The sequence below is a fragment of the Puma concolor genome, chromosome F2, assembly GCF_028749965.1.
Source record: "Puma concolor isolate L17-30 chromosome F2, mPumCon1.1.hap2, whole genome shotgun sequence".
In the NCBI taxonomy this organism is placed as follows: domain Eukaryota; kingdom Metazoa; phylum Chordata; class Mammalia; order Carnivora; family Felidae; genus Puma; species Puma concolor.
The window spans coordinates 30,388,501-30,410,585 of record NC_141684.1 but is presented as its reverse complement, the minus strand read 5'-3'; the positions used below and the strand labels follow the sequence as shown (position 1 = coordinate 30,410,585).

At 35.2% G+C, this 22,085-nt stretch overlaps 1 protein-coding gene across 2 annotated transcripts in view; it reads right to left on the bottom strand.

The window, feature by feature from the left end:
- Positions 1-21,863, bottom strand: part of EIF3E (eukaryotic translation initiation factor 3 subunit E) — a 55,808-nt gene extending 33,945 nt beyond the window's left edge. The window contains exons 1-8 of one of the 2 annotated variants that reach the window (XM_025922999.2): positions 21,706-21,851; positions 18,820-18,924; positions 17,460-17,574; positions 15,659-15,776; positions 12,990-13,032; positions 10,940-11,044; positions 5,250-5,375; positions 4,452-4,576 (exon numbers count right to left, since the gene is read on the bottom strand). In XM_025922999.2, the coding sequence (XP_025778784.1) occupies positions 4,452-4,576; positions 5,250-5,375; positions 10,940-11,044; positions 12,990-13,032; positions 15,659-15,776; positions 17,460-17,517 (575 nt within the window). In that variant the 5' untranslated portion in view covers positions 17,518-17,574; positions 18,820-18,924; positions 21,706-21,851. Of the gene's footprint in view, positions 1-4,451; positions 4,577-5,249; positions 5,376-10,939; positions 11,045-12,989; positions 13,033-15,658; positions 15,777-17,459; positions 17,575-18,819; positions 18,925-21,705 lie in introns of both variants that reach the window. The other variant, XM_025922998.2, reaches the window with a different exon arrangement.
- Between the last annotated feature and the right edge of the window lie 222 nt (positions 21,864-22,085).

Genomic DNA, 22,085 nt, shown 5'->3' with positions numbered 1-22,085 from the left:
GACATCTTGCCATTTGCAACATAACAGTAAGTGAAGTAAATCATTCAGAGAAAGGAAATACCATGATTTCACTCATGTGGAATTTGAGAAAAACAAAGAAAAAAAGAGATAAACCAAAAAACAGACTCTTAACTATACAGAAGTGGTGGCTACCAGAGAGGTGGGTGGGGAGATGGGTGAAATGGGTGAATGGGATTAAGAGTACACTTATTGTGATGGGCACTTAGAAATGTATAGAATTGTTGAGTCAATATATTGTACACCTGAAATTAATATAATCTTGTATGTTAACTACACTGGAGTTTTTTTTAAATAATCTACATTTTTGCATTATTTGCCTTTTGAAAAGTTTGATTTTTATCTTAACACTTTCTGTAATCTCAACTGAACTACCTTTGTATTTCTAGTATCCATAACAAACGGTTCTACTAATGAATTAAACATATGCTTTTAAAATTTCATATGAGCCATAAAATTGTCAGGAATTAATCTGTATTGTTTCCCTCTTGTTTGTATTACATAATTTTCACAGTGGGTTTGAATACTTTTATTTTTCTTTTTTTTTTTTAAGAATACTTTTTTTAATGTTTATTTTTGAGAGACAGAGAGAAAGAGAGAGAGAAAGAGAACAAGCGGGAGAGGGGAAGAGACAGAGGGACACACAGAATCTGAAGCAGGCGCCAGGCTCTGAGCTATTAGCAAAGAGCCTGATGCAGGGCTTGAACTCACGAACTGTGAGATCATGACCTGAGACAAAGTCAGACACTTAACCAACTGAGCCACCCAGGCGCCCCTGAATACTTTCATTTTTCTTGTTTGCATGCTTTTCATTACTTGGAAATATTCAAAAAGCCTACCTATTTAATATAATGTTCCTTTCTAAATACAGATGTAACTGCAAAAAACACAGAAGAGTGGGTCTACTAATAAGCAGTACCCTGGAAAGCCAATTCCTAATGATTCCAATGGCTTAATTCAGGAAGAGCTGCCCTTATCCTTAACGCATCCCCTAGGTGTCAGGATATAGCCACATATTACAGGCCAAAGTGTGGGTTAAATTTGCTCTTCATGGCAGGTTCATCCTCGCACACCTGGTTTTGGGGATACCAATCAACTCTTAAGACAATCTTACAGGTTTTATTAATCAGGAAAGAGACAAAATATTAATGTTTGTGTTATTTTTAATCTCTTCTCATTTGAATGCATGTTTGCTTAAATCTCCATAAATAACGAGAAATATATCCTTAATTCTTGTGTGAAATTCTCAGAAAACATCTTTTCTAAAAGATGCATAGTTTAACATTAAAAACAGATATGTAGCTATTTTACCAATCAACATTCCCAAATTTCTTGCAATGATTTACTAGTCATTTTTCTGGATACTCCACATTTGTCCACTATTGTTGTGTCTCAATCACTGCATGAGATAGATTGTAATTGTCAGTATCACAAATAAATAAGCCTTTTCTAAAATGTAATGATTGCACCAAAGGAACTTCCCAAAAGGTACCTTTCAAGAATCACTGCCCTGAGAGGATTAAATAAACAATTCACCACAGCAGAGGGAGATTAATCAGTTTAATCTCTGGTAAGAGAAAGCTACCAAATAAAACTTGAGAAGAACTTGATAAAAGACATTAACACACTTAAATCAGAATGGGGGGTGGGGGTAGGAGCACAGTGGGAAGTACTGATCTGAAATGGAATCAAGAAAAGAGAAATAAAAAAGCAAATCTAGGAAATGTCCATCCAAATGTTGAGAGTAACATATGTCAAAAATGTTCATGATCTGGTCCCAGTGCAATAGTCCTATTGTGAAGATAGATATACTAGGCCAGCTTAACCTGATGGTGCCATTAACAGTCCACCCACATAATTAAACTTTGCATTCTGATTCTAAGTACTCATAAAGCAATCTTATGTTTATTACACAGCTTCCTATGTGTTAAATCTATAGGGTGAGAACTCTTACCACTTACACTTCTCATTATAAATTACTGATGGTATTCTGGTTTTACACATCAGTCTTTCTGAGGATGGTTCAGCTTCTATCTTCATAAATCTACCTTTAAGACACTACCAAGTAAAGCTGCTGAGCTTTCTATGCTAAAAGCCAGAACAAGTATTACACCCTTGTAGAATCTTATTTTAGTTTACAGTTATTTTGGGCTTTGTCTTTTTAATCTTTTGCATTAGTCTTTTACTTAATTCAACATACAGACTATGATTAATATAACTTTCCAGATTATAAACAATTTATCAAGGCATCTAACAAACAGCAAATAATACTCAAATACAATTATAATTTTAAAACTATATATATAATTTTAATAATGAATTTCCCACAAATATGATTTCTTTAAGGTATAACAGCTAAGAATGAGGCTATTATGAACACATTAGTGAATAACGTGTATCTAGAAGGCATGCTTAAATACTATAAAATACTATAAAATATCTCAAATAGAAAAATAAATACAATGTTATAAAAAATAAATTTTCACCTCTTGTCATTTATATTTAAAATGGGATGCAGGCAAAGATCAAAAATTGTTTTTTACCTAATGCCATGTAGGTTTTTTTTTTTCTTTTTTTCAAGGAAAGAAAAACATAATTTCCTGTTTCAAAAACTCCTCTGCCCATGTTTAGTTTTAACATACTGGGTCACCATGTCATTTATACTGACTAAATACATTAATATTCAATTTACATTGCAATGCAAAATAAAACATGTCTATTTCTGTTAAAAGTACTTTTTTTTTTTTTTTTTTTTTTTTTTTTTAACATTTATTTATTTTTGGGACAGAGAGAGACAGAGCATGAACGGGGGAGGGGCAGAGAGAGAGGGAGACACAGAATCGGAAACAGGCTCCAGGCTCCGAGCCATCAGCCCAGAGCCTGACGCGGGGCTCGAACTCCCGGACCGCGAGATCGTGACCTGGCTGAAGTCGGACGCTTAACCGACTGCGCCACCCAGGCGCCCCTAAAAGTACTTTTTAAACCAAATCCAGGGGAACATTTAGCATCTAATGCAGAGAATAGAATATACACCATTTAAAATTGGCTCCCTAATTTTCCATAAAAATAATTACTGGCATTTCTCAGTTCGCTGAATATTATTTATCTGTATTACCATTAACAACTTAATTTCTCTTAAACTCAAAGTGCTACTGATTACGGTAACAATTTCACTGAGGAGGTCAAATATATTAGTCTGAAAAATCTTACTAAAATGAGTATTTGAAGTATACTTATTAATTAAAGTCACATTTATTAATGGGACTCAGTTTAGATTATCTCATCAATTTATCCAAATATATTGCCACAGATATTATTTTCAAGACTGAAAATTACAAAAATTAAAACAGGGTTGCTCAATCTTCACTGATGTTTTGTATCAGAAGGGTATTACACCAACTATTTCTAAGGTATACTTTTATAAATTAAAATAAATATGCATTTTAGAGAAAAATGTTAAAATCTGATAATTTGACAGACAATAATGAACAAAAATCAAGTGAAATAGAACTACATCTTCATTTAGGGTAAGATATAACAAAACCTATGGCTCAAGTGTTTATATCAAGTTTAGCTAACAAGATAGTCAATATATGGCATACCATGAAACAAATGCTAAAGTGTTATTGCAATCTTGGGCTATATTTATATAAGCACATGTACAGGTCAAGAAGCTAATATTGCCCCAGTAACCTATAAAATTTAAGTAACAAACCTAGAATTCTGAAGATTCATATTTTAAGAAGGCTATGGATAAACTGGCATTGTTATCTAAGAAAGGCAACCAAAATACTAAAGAGTCTGAAAAATTAAATATTGATAAAACCATAGATATTTAGCCTGAAAGAAGAGATAAGGAAAAATTATCTTCAAATATCTGAAGTGTTTTCACAAAGCAGTCTTGTTTTCCGGTGTTCTAAGCAAATAAGAAGATTCAAAGGCACCTAAGCTCAAATGGAAAACTAAATTTAAAAAAATGGTATAGCTAACAATGTTCATAAAGCAGTAAATTTCTCATCACCAAAAGCTGGATAATGGAGCAATGATGATATAAAGGATTCTAGGATGTATATATTTCTTCTAGTAATTTGGCATGGAGCCCTAATTCTAAAACTTTAATTAATATATTAATTACCTGGGATCTTGTTAAGATGCAGATTCTGATTTAGTTTTTCTGGGGCAAGGCCTAAGATTCTACATGATGTCTATGCTGCTGGCCCAGGAAGCACACTAAATAGCACTTCAATGATCTTAAAGTATACTTTTTTCAAAAAATTTAGAGTTACGTGTAAACTTTAACAATAAGCAAATCTACCACATGAAGGGAAAAAAGGTTGACAACAAATTCAAATGTAGAAGTACATTTTTAAGTTAAAAAAAAATCCATATTCTTTCCTATGACTAAAACCAAATTATATAGTAAAATAACTTACTGTGGCTGGTAAAGGAAGAGATCAATAATATTATCACGCCCTTTGGGGTGGTTGAAGAAAACAAAAAGAGACCAGTGGATGAGCCATGTTCGCTGCTGAAGAGACTGAAGTGGGGAACTCACAGACTATAGAGTTAAAAAATAAGTACATAGGAAATATTAATATGAGAAAGAAGCAAGAGAATAAAAGAATAAACATTGATCTCAGAATTTTAGTTAAAAATGAGAACCTTCTGAGGCATACCCTAGAGCCCTTATGATCAAAGTCCTAACCCCTGGACCCTCTACTATCTGCACAAATCTCGACATTAGAAATTATCTCCCTGTTCTGAGAGATAAATTCAATAATTCTGCTAAGCCAGAAGCTGTAAATTATACCCATTTCAGAAAACATTTTAAAAGCAGACTGAACTAAATACTCCATAATAAGTGCTTTTATCAGAAATAATTATAGATGAAAACTGTCTTATTGAGGACTTATCACTGAGGTGACACTAATAGCATTACACCATTTTCACTGTACAAATAAAAAAGGCACAGTAGCTGTAAGAGAAATGAAAACAGTTCTTTTCTCTAAGAGCCAAAAGAAGTTTGATAGTTTCTCTCAAGGAGATTCAGTGAAACTAGTCAATCCACTAACCCACTGTGATTTGTATGTCAAGTCAACAAAAGCTAATCTGAACAGTTTCCTTCCTCTCCCCACCCTTCTGTTTTTTAAAGTACACAGTGTTTTCCTCATCAGAAAGTATGAAGGTCACACAGAAATTTCAGAGAATCACCATGGAAAAATGTAACTCACATTATTATCTATGGTCTCTTTTAACCGTGTAAGGTCTTCCATAGCTGCATCCCAGTTCTGCATTAAGATCTCAGAGGCCAGTTTCCCCCAGAGTGAACTCAAAGCGTTTCTATCGGTTGCTGGAACCTGTTTAGGCAATCATAATTAATTATATTCTGAATACTCTGGGAAAAAAAGATGCTGTACATTTTATACTTTACATATCTATCTTGCCTACTAAAAGACCTGTAGCTTTCTACCCCAAACTGTAATTATCTAAGTTCTTATTGGTTCACATTGGCTACACTGATTCAAACAGCTTCCATTTAACTTAATTTACAAAAAAACCTCAGCCATTTGATATTCAGTCTAAATCAGAAAGAGTGATTTAAAACTAGGACACAGCACCAGTGTTTTAGTTTAACCCATTTTTGGTAATTTATACACTAATCAAATTTTAGGCACCTAAAACTTTGGAAACCAGTTAGATTCAAAGGATATCTGTTGTTAAAATCACTGGAATAAATGTGTGGCAAATCCAGACTTGTGAATTTTATTCACAATTTAGAAAAATTATTTTTAGAGAAAAATATCCAAATTATGACACAAATGAAAAGGGTCAGAAAGAGACAGAGGGAAAAGCAGGTCTACTGGATAATAATAATAATAATAATCAAAGGTATACATACTAAGCAATAAATGTTAATTTTCATATATAATCCTAATAAAAACACTATAAAGGTTAATATTTTCTATTTTAATTAAAGAGGGGAACCTGACACATGGGAGACCGTAATCCCCCCAAAATTAAACTTTTTTTTTAAGTTTATTTGAGAGAGAGAGTGTGGACGCAAGCAGAGAGGAGCAGAGAGGGAGAGACAGAATCCCAAGCAGGCTCTATGCTGGTCAGTGCGGAGGCAGGCGCGGGCTCTATCTCACAAACTGCAAGATCATGACTTGAGCCGAAACCAAGAGCCTGAAGCTTAACCGACTAAACCACCTAGGCATCCCCAAAGTTATACTTCTAATCATGAAAGATATAAATTTATACCACAATCTAAACCTACAAAAAGGGTAGAGCACCCTACCTCTTCTTGTCACTGATGGAAAAGAGTCACAAGGCCAAAACACCTATTAAGGACTTTGACAGCAGTAATTAACTCAAATATACTGAATAACATTCAGCAAACTCTAATAACAGACACTAAATTCATAAATTAAATTTTGAAACATACCATGAAACCACTGATTCTTATTATCATTAGAATATAGGTCCACAAAAAAACATACCACATGTACTTGAATATTCATGGCAATTTTAGTTTTAAGATAACTGGAAGTAATCCAAATGATCATCAACAAATAAATTCTAGTATAGTCATAGAATGGAATACTATGCACCAATAAAAAGAATCAAACTTTTTTTATTATTTATTTACTTATTTTTAGACAGAGAGACAAAGAGACACACAGAGAGAGCATGTGCGTGTGAGTTGGGGAGAGAAGCAGATGGAAAAAAATCTTAAGTAGGCACCACACCCACCACAGAACCCAATGTGTGGCTAGATCCTGGGACAATAACCTGAGCTGAAATCAAGAGTCAGATGCTCAACTGACTGAGCCTCCCAGGCGCATCAAGAATCAACTCTGATGCACACAGTAACAGAAATGAAACTTAAAAACTTGCTGGTCAAAGCGAGCCAGGCACAAGCTTACATATTTCATCCCACTTACATACAATTCTAGAACAAACAAAACTAATCTATAGGGATGGACAACAGATCAGTGGATAAAATCAGGGTGAGGTGTGACTACAAGGGGGCATAATGGGTCTTTCTGCACTAACAGAAATATTCTTTATCTTGATACAGTGATAGTTGTACAAGTATATGCATTTGTCAAAACTCAGTGAAATTTAAAAATTGATTTACAGAAATCCATAAAATCACTGTTCAAATTATAAAGGATGAAATGTTTGATCCTTACTTTAAAATCTGAGGAATGTTTTATCAAATTTAAGACGCCATCAATCTTAAGATACACTATTATTTATGTTTCCAAAACACAACCAATTTAAGACACAACCCAGTTTGGTATTAAAATGTGATAATCTATGTATCTGAAAATCAATATGAAACAGACAACTTTTTTAAAAATGTTTATTTTTGAGAGACAGAGAGCATGCAAGGGAGCAGGGGAGGGGCAGAAAGAGAGGGAGACTGAGAATCCTAAGCAGATTCCATGCTGTCAGTGCAGAGCCTGACACTGGGCTGAAACTCATGAACTAAAAACTGAGATCATGACCTGAGCCGAAATCAAGAGTCAGACACTTAACCAACCGAGCCACCCAGGTGCCCCAAACATCTTTTACACCAACATTATCAAACAGAGCACATCAGACCCAAAACATCACCTAAGATCCTAAAGCTTCCAAAAGTCATCATTACTTAAGCTTTCTTAAGTCAAGGAAAAGTACCTTTAAACCAAATGGCATGTACTTACAGGAGATAAATTTAAAATTCTGAGTGAAAACAACAAAAAACCATGCCAGTAAAACATGATCACAAATAGTTCTAGCATCTTAAAATCACTTTTATTTCAAATAGCTGCTGGATGAAGGGAGGGTTATATTTTAGAGTCAGAGGCCACAGAGAAGGCAGATTTTCACAAAATAATTAAAATACAGTGTTAATACCTTTTATTAATTTTTTAAAATAACTTTTAAAACAAAAACGTTCAAAAATTCCTACTAAATCTGCTCTACCATTTCATTCCAAATTAATGCATTTCTCAGAGTACAACCATATAGGGTGCATGTAAACACTGCTTGATGTATTCTAAAAACCACGAAACTTTTTAAAAATAAAGGTAGATTCCGAGGTCACACTGCTTTAATTTACACAACACTGACCTACAATAGGTCACCTGGAGAGTCAAATTCTAATCTCAGATCATAGTTACAATGGTTCTTTCATATCTTATGTTTCCCTAACTATAGATTTAAAAGAATACCCAACCACCAGACAAGAATTTAGAAATGAAAAAAAGAAGGCTATTACAAAAAAATAAAAGTAAATAACTAACATGTAAAACACTGACATTATTCATCCCAAATCAAAATGAGGATTTTTAATCTTTGCTATTAACAAGATTTCACATATACATAGATTTTATAGTAATGCCTATCCAAACAAAAGAAAAGGAGAAGTAAAATTATCCATTTTTTAAAACTTAGCTTTGTTAGCCTCTATCAATATGCCAACAGAAAGTAACCAACTCCCAGCTACTCAAATGTCTTGTCACACAGATGGGACATGAATTTAAAAATAAATTTCACCTAATTTCTAAGCACTATCTAATCACTCTAGTTTAACTGCTCTTAACGTAAAACATTGATTTTGTGCTCAAATCATGGTAATCAATCACCTAACAAATGTCATTTGAGTTCCAACACAAGACCTGTTAGGTAATGCAAAGGTTTAAAATTGAGGATTTTTTTAAGTTAGGAAACTAACTTAGATCTTCACATTTAAAAAAAAAAAAAAAGTAAGTATAAAAACTTCACGAGCATTTGTAGAAATTGTCAGACTAATTACAAAATATTACTACATATAATATACTATTAAGACTAGAATGTTATATTTGTTAGGATAAAAGCTTTTTGTAACAGCATAGAAAGTTTTTTAATCCCCCAAAGATTCATGCGTACTACTCTGGCTCAAGTCCATGTCATTACAGTTGGCTCTTCATACCGACCTGCTTTCAAGGATGGATATGCTAGAAGAGTTTCAATATCTGGATTTCCAGCAGTTACCTTAAGTTTCCATGTCTTAGCAAAATGGCACATTCACTCACTGACCAGCAACAATAAATTTACTGTGCTAGAACTCTAACATGACACTAAATCTTCATTCTCAAAATTCACTCCCAGCATTAACAAATGATATGAATAACCAACTCTTTTCATGTACCTGTAATCATATCAGGCTTCTGATTTTACAATCCTGGTCTAAGCTGTTTACATTTCCAAAGTAATCAACTTTTGCTCTCCTAAATCCTTCATAATATTCAAAGTAAAACTGATGGAATTTTCTGATAAGCCACTACAAGTTTAGCATCACTGATTACCTTCAATGCACTTGCAAGCTAACCACAGCTAATCTGCAAATTAAGAATATTCACAAACAGGAGCAAGAGAAAAATAATTTTTTTTCAAATCAAACTTGGAAATAAACTGAAAATCTTTATTTCTTTGAAAGATAGACGGTAGTTTTAAAAAATGAAGTTCTCTAAGTACTTTTTTTAAGTGTAGGAATTATCTGAATTAATAACATATCAATCTCTTCCCTTTCCCTGCTCCCCCCCAAAAGAAAATTTAATTTCCTGGAAAACAACCAAAGATAGCAGCCCTACATCTTTTCTTTGTGACATATGAGGCTAAAAAAAAAAAAAGAAAGGCACCAGAAAACAGAGACAGAAGAAACAGACTCTTCCAAGGTTAGAAAACAGTCAAGTCCCTGTCTTAAGAGATCATTTCCCAACATCTAAGATTAACTAGAGAAATCAGAGACTTAGGTACTTGCTTATTAACCCAGGGTGAGTAACAAATTGTAATTCTTCAAATGAGAAGTTAGTTAAAACAAGAGCATTTTGATAACTCCACAAGGCATTTATTAATACAATTACCTACACAGAAGGCAAAATGAGAAAGAGATCTTTTCATTTCAAATGCTGATTTTTTTCTGTGGCTTCATGGAACTCTCCTTCCTCCCAAATAAAAGCCCTAAATCTAGGGGCACCTGGGTGGCTCAGTTGGTTAAGAGTCCAACTCTTGATTTCAGCTCAGGTAATGGTCTCATGGTTCCTCAAGTCGCACATCAGGCTATGGGTTCTGTGCTGAGAGCATGGAGCATGCGTGGGAACATGCGTGGGATTCTCTCTCGCTCTGCCCCTCCCCGATCCCTCTCTCAAAATAAACATTGAAAAATTTTTAAAAAGGCAGTAATCTAGGAACATGTCAAATAGCCAAATGAAAATAACAAACAGGATTCTTTATGGTTAGAAATTTGCTCTAATAATACCATTTAAACTCACCTACCTCCTACATTAAACACACTCTCTCTCTCTCTCTCTTTCTCTCTCTCTCACACACACACACACACACACACACACACACACACACACACACAGAGTTTCATATTCTAAACTCAGCTGAGTACAGAAGTAAATGGAAAAAAGTTACTTATATTAAGGTGTAATTTTTTTTTCAAATATCCTAAGAATTCCATAGTGTTTAAAACAAACTCAAGGGAGATATACAGCATAAAATAATGAATTAAAGTTAGGAATAATGGATTTAAGCAATAAATATTTATTAAGTACCCACAATGTGCTGCTCACTGTGCTGCACAGTAACATAACAAATTGATTATAAGATAGAATTCTGCTAATGTTAAAATCATACAATTATACACAAAATAACAAATTAGTGGCTCCTACTTTTGGATTTCAAGGACAAGTTAAATCTTTCTTCAAATTTTGAGGTCCTGATATAAGCTTTCCTATTTCTATTTGTTCTTTGTTAGGAAAAGTTTTATTTTTTCCTTTCCCCAAGAATTCTTGAAAAGTTAATGTACAGACTCAAATCTATAGACATGTTTTGACAAAGCAAGTAAAACCTACAAAATCTGAAAGAAAAAAAAATTACTTACCAACACTCTAAAGAAGTAAAGATATTCTGCTGCTCCAGAGTAATTCCCACATTCATACTGGAATTTTGCATACCTGTAGAGTGTATCTAAATATTCCTGCCTAAACTAAAAAAAGAAAAGAAAAGAAAAACCATCAGTTCTATTTCTAACTTTGAGTTTTAAAATTCAAACCATTCACTCCTTTAAATGTCCCTAGAAGTCAATTCTCTGTATGCCAAGTGTCACAAAAAACAAAAACAAAATCCATGATCAGAAATACATATGACTCTTAAAATATATGTTAGGAATTGGTGGATTTAGCATTCACAATTCTGGTCTCAAAGAGTTACAAATTCTACAATACCTAATTTGTTGCAATCCAAATCTGAATTGCAGTGGGAAGGTCTCCCAGCTGGTTAATGAGCTTAGATAACTACCAAATATATGCATCCCTATACAGTCTTGTGATTCTGTACAAATAATATGTACAGTAAACTTCAATTCTCTGTGAAAACTGGCCTCCAAATGACACGAAATAGTAACATTAGCAATGCAAGCAAAGTGAAAGTGAAGAAATCTAAGAGAAGGACTCTGAACTAGAACATTATCAAATACACCAAACATTCTATATGGAAACCAGAAAGAATAATTTGCACAGTGGTCAGCATACCTCCTGCTAAAGTAATTGTTAAATGAGAGATAAAACTTGAATGCAAGTTAAAGAATTAATTATATGTAAATCCTTATGGTTTGAGTTAACACAAGGGAAGGGAGACTGGGAGATGACTAGAAAAGCCTACAATAAAATTCCCTTATTGGGTATTTATGAAGACCTTGATAATGTCAAGAGCTACTATATTCCACAAGGCAGCCAAAGTATTACTTAATTCTACTGCTCAAAAAAGCATTTCTAATTCAAATTTAGTTCTATCTTTGTTAATCCATCAAAAATAAATGGTACCTATTACTTGAGTATTCTAGGACAAATAAAAAGTTTTGAGAATTTCTATGATTTAAGGTAAGTTTAAGTGGGGCGCCTGGGTAGCTCAGTCAGTTAAGCATCTGACCCTTAATTCCTGATATTGGCTCAGGTCATGATCTCAGGGTCATGAGTTCCAGCCCCATGTTGGGCTCCATGATGACCTGAGTGTGGTATCTGCTTAGGATTCTCTCTCCTTACCTCTCTGCCCCACCTCACTCACACGCACACTTGCGCTCACACTCTCACTCAAAATAGTATTTATAAAAAAATAAAGGTAAGTATAAGCATCTCATTTTCTTATCAGCACCAATTTTAAAAACTGATGTTTTGAAAACATATCATATATTTAATAAGTCAATCTGGAAATTGCATTCTTGTTAAGCCACAAACCTGTCTTTACAACACTATTCTTTAATTAACCTTATTGAAACAGGACAACTAAAGAAACTTTTTTTTAAGTGTTATTTATTTATTTATTTTGAGAGAGATAGAGAGAGAGAGAGAAAGAATCCCAAGTAGGCTCCCCCTTGTCAGCAGGGAGTCCGACACAGGGCTCAAACCCCCGAACCACTGAGATCATGACCTGAGCTGAAACCAAGAGTTGGACACTTAACCGACTAAACCACCCAGGTGCCCTAAAGAAATTTTTTTTTTAAAGATAATAAAGAGCCCCTTTATTGACCAATATATCACTTAAATATGTTTTGTCAGATTTGTGGAATCATTGCCAACATGAATACAACTGCCATCAAATGCATTCTTTTTTTTTTTTTTTTTTTTTTTTTTTTTTTTTTAAATTTTTTTTTCAACGTTTATTTATTTTTGGGACAGAGAGAGACAGAGCATGAATGGGCGAGGGGCAGAGAGAGAGGGAGACACAGAATCGGAAACAGGCTCCAGGCTCTGAGCCATCAGCCCAGAGCCCGACGCGGGGCTCGAACTCACGGACCGCGAGATCGTGACCTGGCTGAAGTCGGACGCTTAACCGACTGCGCCACCCAGGCGCCCCTCAAATGCATTCTTAATAATGATTTAAAGTAGAATGAATTATAAATGGGAAAATTAGAAAATTTTTAAAATACCACTTACACCATGCTTGTCCGCTAGGTAGTCAAACAGCATCCGACCATCTCTAAATTAGAAACAAAAATTACTGATTTGATAGGCCACAGAAAACAAAATGAGCATATCCAAACATTCCTATTACCCACATAAAGCCATCTAAATATCTTAATACTTAAACACTAGAAACAAAGTAAGTCTTCCAGAATCAAATAAACAGAACATTACAAGATTAATCAATTATGCTTAACTTATATATCTATGCTACACACCCTGTATAATTATTATCCAACTAGTGTCAATCCAATTTAACTTTTCTTAAATTAGCTTTGCATAACTAAGATGTTGCCAGGCGGGTAAAAGACAAAATGATGACAAAGACACCAAGGAACAAGTGATAGATGGCACAGTGACCCACTTTCTGCGCATTTTCAAAAAAGGAAACATTTTCTTATGCTTACCACAAGAGGGAATGCTGTGGAATGCTTTTCTGGAACATAATTTTACTTGAGATTTAATGGGGAAGGAATATAATATCATCACCAAAATCAACATGGGTATATTATAATACTGAATATGAAACATGTATAACTTTTTAACATAAGATTTCAAAAAAAGCTTAACATTTCTTGTGGATCATAGTGAATAACTTGTGTTATACTCCTTGTACCTTTTAGTATGTAATCACTGTCCTTTGGTTGATTGGGTATTTCTGGGAAAGTATGAGAAATACAATATGTTGAACAAAATTTAAAAACAAATTGGCAGGAAGAGGTTATTACTTTGAAAATAAGTAGTTTAATCACAAGTTTTTAAAACAATTCCATTCTTTCATTTATCTCAATGCCATGCCTATTAAACTGCAAGGAGTGCTCTCTAATATTTGGTGAATAAATCTATATTCATCTTATTCAACCCAAATCTCATTACTTCCTCATATTTAAGTGACTAGAATAAATTCAGAATTTAAATTCTAAATTTTTGATTGTCCCCTAACAGCTGGATTATTTCAGCTGTTCCTTTGTGGGCATTTACATGTGACCTGAAGGTCTAAATCATTATAAGTGTATACATGTAGTGTGTGTGTGTGTGTGTATATATACATACATATATATACATACGTGTATGTGTATATATATATATATACACACGTGTATATATATACATATATACACACACACACAGATGGCTTTATCTTACTAAGCAATCATATATATCTTATGTACAGCAATCTGTGTGTGTATATAATCTGTGTATATATATGTAGTATAACACAGTGTATGTTAGTAATATAGCAGGCTACACTGTAATGTGGTATATGGGCTCCTGGGTGATGTGCCAATTCTTGATTTCGGCTCAGGTCATGATCTCACCATGTGTGAGTTTCAGCTTCCGTGTCAGGCCCTGCGCTGACAGCTCAGAGCCCACTTGGGATTCTCTCTCCCTCACTCTCTGCCCCTCCCCAGCTTGAATGCACACACGTAGACGTGTGCTCTCTCTCTCAAAATAAATAAACTTGTAAGATGGGGTGCCTGGGTGGCTCAGTCAGTTGGGCGTCTGACTTCGGCTCAGGTCATGATCTCAAGGTTCATGAGTTCCAGCCCCATATTGGGCTCTGTGCTGACAGCTCTGAGCCCAGAGCCTGCTTCGGATTCTGGATCTCCCTCTCTCTCTCTGCCCCTCCTACGCTCACACTCTGTCTCTCTCTCTCAAAAATAAATAAACATTTTAAAAAAAATTTTAATAAAAATAAAATTAAAAAATAAACTTAAAAGATAGTATAATAATCGTGTAGTATTTGCTGTCTTGTTAAAAATTATCTAGTAACACTTCCCCAGATCACAAATGACAACTTAGAATTAATCTCTCTTAATATTTGGTTTGGCCATATATTGTATAAACTGAAGATACAACATGGCAAAATCTTCAGCAATTCTTCTAGTAAATATGTTGGTAGCTAAGATTTACCACAATGGCAATATTCAATTTTAGTAGGAGATTTTATTTTAAAAAGTTTCTAATAACTCAAAGGGCTTCAATTAATGATATATATTAAGACAGAGTAAGGCAATATGCATTCTTTGGAAACCAAGCACTATGTTTATTTCTAATTAAGGAGAAGTTAAGAATAAAATAACTTCATTAGCTCCACACCACCCTCCCTCCGTGGGCTGGGCAATGAGGTTGGAAGGATATGAGAGAATGTAGCCAAATGATAAAGTGAGCTCAGGTTTCCCTCTAGGTATTGCCCAGGCACAGGTATGTCAACCTGAGTACTACTGACATTTTTGGGATGGATAATTCTTTATTGGAGGGTAGGGTACTGTCTAATGCATTGTAGGATATTTAGCAGCATTCCTGGCCTCTCCTTGCTAGGTGCCAGTAGCACCCCTCCAATTGTGACAATGAAAGATGTCACCAGACATTGCCAAATGTCCCCTAGGAAGAGGGGAGGAAGGGAGAACTGCTGTAGCATGATCAGATTTGGGGAACTGGTAAAGAAGTTAAAAAAAAAAATTAGTATTAATATTAATTAAGGAATTCCTGGTCCATACACAATAAGGATAAATGAAAATAAACAGATAAAGTTATCAATTAAACCCTGAACTTTTATGATGGGATATTAAATAAAATTTGAATTAACATTCATATTAATCCAGAAAAGAATTTTTAGAATTCAAATTAAGGAAGGTTACCTGGTTGACTGCATCTGCCTTGTAGTTTCTGGATCTTCAAACATCTTCACAATTGGTTCCGTTTCTGCCTGAAGCTGTTTAAGTTGTGCAACAACTGTGGTTCTTTTTTCTCTCAAAGCTAATTAAAAATGCAAAGGAGTACTATAATGCTCAACTATACTGCTCACCATGAGAATATCTCTGGAAAAATTTCAATTTATTTCAGTTGTACATAGATTTATTTGCCCCTAGTATATTCACATGCCAGGAACCACCAACCCGGTAAGTCTCACAAATCCATTTTTTTTCTTTCTAGCAATGCAGAAGCACATAAAGAAGTCCTCTTCTTATTCTTAAGGAAAACTGAGGAATATACAAATACAGCTGGGGGAGAGGGTGGCTGCTGAGAAATTATCTAATTCCACATTTCAAATACTTTACTCCTAGTGTTTCATTTGTTCTCAATGAATTTTCTCAGATGAGTATTATCCCGGAGTTCCTGAACAGAGACTCAGAGTGGTTTACACATTACTATAGGTTTTCAATTAGGTTGAATGGATTTTAAATCCAACCAATAATCTCTCTTTTCACTATAAACCTACTTTTGTAATCTATCAAACCCAATTCTAGTTTCTTTTTACTGCATTATGAAGAGCCACAGAAAACTTGAACATAACCTACCCTGCAGGCATGCTTTAAACTTTAACTCTGAAATAGTGAACTTTTGGGGCGCCTGGGTGGCTTCGGCTCAGCTCAGATTATGATCTTGCAGTTTGTGGGTTAGAGCCCCACTTCGAGCTCTGTGCTGGAAGCTCAGAGCCTGGAGCCTGCTTCGGGATTGTGTCTCCCTCTCTCTCTGCCCCTCCCCCGTGCGCGCACTTTCTCTCTCTCTCTCAAAAATAAATATTAAAAAAATTTTTTTAAAAAGTTAACTTTTTCATCACAAACTAAAATTTAAAGAGCTACTGTCATTTACTGTAATATAAGTAAAAAATGTGATTATGTTTAGTATAATAATTTCTGTGTTACACATTAAAAAGTATTACTAGAACAATGTTTCTCAAACATAGAAGGGGATATGTGCTTAAATTATGGAAAATGTCAATTTAAACTAAATAAATTGTATTTATGTACTGAAAGCATTCTTAGAATCTTTTAAAATACCATGCTCACAGAAGAAATAATACAGCATTTTTCAAACTTACGGGAAACTTTTTTTTTTTTTAAAGGAACATCTATTACCATAGGAAACATGTGGAAAACACCATACCACAGCAGTTCTCCAATTTGAGTGCTGGGCCTCAGCCAACACTTTGTGATTAAGTAGATCTGGGGTATGACCTCAAAATTTGCATTTCTAACAAGCTCTCCCAGGTGAACTGACGATGCTGGGACTGGGGACATTATTTATGAGAACCGTGACTATACCCAGATGCCTCAAGATGGAAAAAAAAAAAAAAATCTCTAAGGCACACAGATGCTAACTGAAAAAGTTACTAGCAAACCAAAAACAGCCACATTCTCAGATAATTCCAAGGAGACAATTCATTCATAAGCACAATTTTGATGATACATACTATAAACTGAAAATATTTAAAGACCATGTTTTAAAGTAGTCTCACACTTTTTGTGGTGAGAAAATAATATACTTTAGATGACATGTAACCTTCACATTACCTTTCATCCAAAGAACTTTTAAACCATAATAACCTCAAATAGCATTAAAGGCTCTTGGCTAAAAGCTCTTTTATAAATCACAAAACTTTAACACACATATCCTCAGTTCACAAGACAAGCTGTAGTTCCAAATGACAAAACTTACCATGTGGAATATCATCAGAATAAAGATTTTTGTATACATCCATAGCAAAGTCTACCATGTTGGTATCACTAAGAAGATCCAATTTCCCTTGTAATAATTCTTTTTCATTATAGATCTGCAAGAGAAAATTGCTTTCTAATGACTATGTTTAAGTTCCCACAAATAAACTAATAAATATCCACACCAACTCTACTGATAAGCATATATAGTGGTTTCCTTGCCACACCAGGAATCAACTCAAATTTTTTACCTTCTTAGTTATCTCTCACATCCACATGATGCCTACCCATCTCTCCTTGAGGTGGGTTCTCCTCTACCCCCACATATTTTTTTTGCTAAATCATTTGAATCCTTCATAATCCTTACCCATCCACACCACTAAAACAGAACTAGCACCCATTCTCTAGGTCAGCCATGTCATATAAGGTTTTTGCTTTGCAAGGAATTCAAGAAACAATTTAACCCATACTACAGGGATCAAACAGACACACAAGCAAACTCACATAAATGTGAAGTTTAGTGCAATGAGCAACATGTAAGGATCCTATACAACAGTATTCAAGGAGACATTAATCAAAATTAAAAAAAATTTTTTTAAGTAAACAGTCATCAAGATAAGGCTTCAGCAAAAGATTTGCATACTAAATTTAATTTTGTCAAGGAAAGAAAAAACACAAGAAGATTCCACATTTCACTGCCTGTGAAAAGATGAAGGTGATCAAATGGTACAGCTATGAGATCAAAACTGAAACTTCCAAACTATATATAAGGAACTCCTACAGAATATAAGAAACATAATTGAAAATGGCTAAAAATTTTAATACCCACTTTACAGGAGTATAACCAAATGGCCAACACCGAAAAAGGTTCTCAACTTCATTAATCACACAGAAAATGCAAGTTAAAGCCACATTTAAAAAAAAAAAAAAAAAAACATGCACACACACAAACAAAAAACTGGCAGTACTGGTGTTGGTGTAGAAGTAGAGTAACTGAACACTTACTTTTCTGGCAGAAGTACAACCACTATGGAAAACTGTTTTTATCTCCTAAAATCAAACATACATTTTCACCCAGTAATTCTGATCCTTGATACCCAAGAGAAATGGGGGAATATATTCAAAGGGCATTTCCAAGAATGTTCATAGCAGTACTAGTTGTAATAGCCAAGTTTATCAACATTAGAATGGATAAACTGTAGTCTACTCATCTAACATATTAACATTCAGCACTGGGAACGAAAGAACTACAGTTACCCTAACATCCTGGATGACTCTCACAGTGAAGGAAATAAATCATACAAAGCACTACAATGCTTTATTTCAAAACCAGGCAAAACTATTCTAGGACTAGTGCTTACCTTTGGGGGGTGTAATGACTAGGAAAGGTCAGAAGGAAGGTTTTTTAGGATGTTCGTAATGTTTTATTTATTGATTTGGATGGTGGTCACACAAGTGGGTTCACTCTGAAAAAAGGCATTATTATTTGGCACTTTTCTGTATGAATGTTATACCTGATAAAAAGCTTACTTAAAAAAACAGGAGAACCTAATCTTCAGCGAAAACATCTTTCTCTAGCATGTCAACCTCTTCTTGCCACCCCATTAATAGCTTTTAATTTGCATCGTCTCTACTGTAGATTCAAAGCATTGCTCCTCTACCATTAAGACCTTACTAGCCTCTTAAATCTGCATTTGCTTATATCACCTTCTCTAAATTCTGCCTTATACCCACCCACACTTACTCTGTAAAGGGTAGATAGGAAATATTTTAGACTTTTAAACCAAGAAGTAAAAATCTAGGATAGGCTTTATAAGTACTGTAAGAGTTTCCACAATTTCTTTTCTAAGTAAAAAATAATGGAGTAAAATTTTTTGTAAAAGAGATCTACTAATGAGAAGAATGCCATTCTTTTTGGGTGGGAACTGTTTCACTCAATTGGGGTATAAAGTCAGTGTTCTATAACTGAAAATGTTTGCAAATGTCCATCTGTTACAATTTTTAACTTACAGACCACACAAAACAGGCAAAGGGCTGTATGTGCTTCACGGGCTATAGTTTGCCAATCTGTGGTCTATCAATCTCTGGGAAACAGCTCCAACTTTTTAACAGATTGAAAATATTCTTTTGACATCTCTTCCTGCTGTCATCCTCCACAAATCCAACATCCACAATGAAGATCTTTAAAAACTCAAGGTTTGGAGCACCTGGGTGGCTCAGTCGCTTAAACGTACAGCTTCACCTCAGGTCATGATTTCACAGATCCTGAATTCCAGCCCACATCAGGCTTTCTGCTGTCAGCACAGAGCCTGTTTCAGATCTTCTGTCCCTTGCCTCTCCGTCCCTTCCCTGCTTGCAGTCTCTCAAAAATAAACATTAAAAAAAAAAAACAAACCTTCAAGCCTTAAAATTTCTTCATCTCACAACTTTCACTTAGTACCTCATCTCTAAGACTTCCAACTTAAATTCATCATCTTGGTCACCAATATCATTAAAATGCTTCATCATCCCATTGTACCCTCTGCTCTTTCTCATTTTTATATCACCCTTTCTCGTTGGCACCGCATTAGCTTAGATATCATTTTTTAGCTATTTCAAAGATTTCCTCATTAGTAGTAGTATCACTGATTCCATCCATTTTCTCAAACCAAATACAATTCAGTGTCAATCCCTAGTTCTGGGGAAAAAAATCATCTGTTTTCTATGTTCTGGCTAAGGATGACTATAAAATGTTTCAAGAGCAGGCAACAATGCTATTCAATCACATTTGTGCTTTTTCTCTGCTGATCAGCAATCCATCTCTAAATGACATATATTTACTTGTCTACCTCCAAACATGTTTACACTACTTCAATCATCTTCCAATGTTCCTTTCAATCTGAGAGTGACTGGCATGAGCTCTTATATGATTTTCAATCTCAGTTGGGTCATCCACACTTACCAATTCTTGTATTTGGTCAGTTTTCTCAGTCTCCACTTCTTGTCTTTACCTCACTCCTCAAAACCCCAACTGGTTGCCTCACTCCTCTCTCATACAGGATGGCCTACCCTCCGAATAGAAAATATTCACAAGTACTTACTTTGTCCTACAAGACTAAGTACTTTATATGCATTATCTCATGTAATTTGTCTAACAATCCCATAAGGGAACTTTGCTGTTCCCTAACATCACAACTTTGGAGTTGTGTTATTTATTTCGAAAAGGATCAGGTGAATGAGGAGTATACATATCTAATGAACCGTAACTACCAGGAAGATTTGAAAAGTTATCAGAACAATGTTATGTTTCTTTGAAGGGCTTTTTGGTCTTATTGCTTTTGGGACACACAAATCTACTCCCCAAATCTAGAATTCCCTAAGTAAACTTATGTTGTAATCTGCGCTCACATGCAGAATTCATTTACTTTTCTGGCTAATATTTGAATCCTTTCATCATAGTAATATTACTTCATTATAATTAATAAAATGTTATCAATTTCCCAACAAATTCAAGGTATAACTAAGACCAGTATATCAAAACTTTTAGGGTTGAGATGTTTTGAAATGAGGTACCAAAACCACAGACTAATCTCACGATATTTTGAGTAGCTAAATGAATGTTAACACTCAAATTACTCCAAGTCTGTATACACCGAAAAAAGCACTGTTAAGTAAAAACTGTCCAATTTTTGGCGGGGGCAGGAGGGAGTCCCCATCCGACAAAATATGCCACGCTTCTAGAAGTGGCAGGAAAGACCAGGAAAACTCTAAAGGAAAAATTCACAACTTTATGGAAATTAAAGTCTAGCTATTTCACATAAGGGTAGGAAAATTATTCCAAAGTTCCAGCAAACAAAAACAAAGCCAAGCACATCCTTCCCACAGTTTCTGAAAGAAAAATCAAAATCTCTCACACACCAATTTGCTTTTGGAAGCCAGCATTACCCCAGCGAAGCTGGCGAATGATCAACTTCCGAGAGGAACCGACGCGGAAGTCCCTCCGGCACCGTCACGTCAAGAAGTGAAGCAAAGACCTCTTTCTCCCCCTAAGTTGCTTACTGTCACTTCACCTCTCTTCACAACCGAATTCTGCGGTGCTAATCAACTGAGAAGACGCTAAACTACCAGCAGATCCTTACTGCCGGATCCAGGACCAAACTGGCGGCCGCCTCACACGTGTCAGGCCTAGGGCTAGAGTCACCGCCTTTCGGCCTTCCCCAGTGTATCACGCGTTCCCACGCCTTCCTCGCGCTCAAAGCCCCCCTCACCTCTTTTACGGAGAGAAATTCGAGCAACGGAAAGACTAGATGCCGATCCAAAAAGTGCGCGATACGAGTAGTCAAGTCGTATTCCGCCATCTTGGCAAGGAAAAAGGGAGTCTGAGCTCACTAAAACTTTATTCATAGCGCCGACAAACGAACAGACAGGCCCCAGGTTGCGCATGAGCAGTAGTTCAACAAGCCAGGGGAAAAGGGGCGGGGTTCAGCCCGTAGCGCTCCGCGAACAGTGGCGCATGCGTGCCAAGGTAAGGTAGTTCCTTCTAGGCAACTCTGGGACTGGGCGGAGCGGCGGGCTCCAGATCTTCCGTTTGAAAGTTTGTCAGTATCCTGCAGTGCATTTCGCTAATAAATATTGAAAATTGAGAATT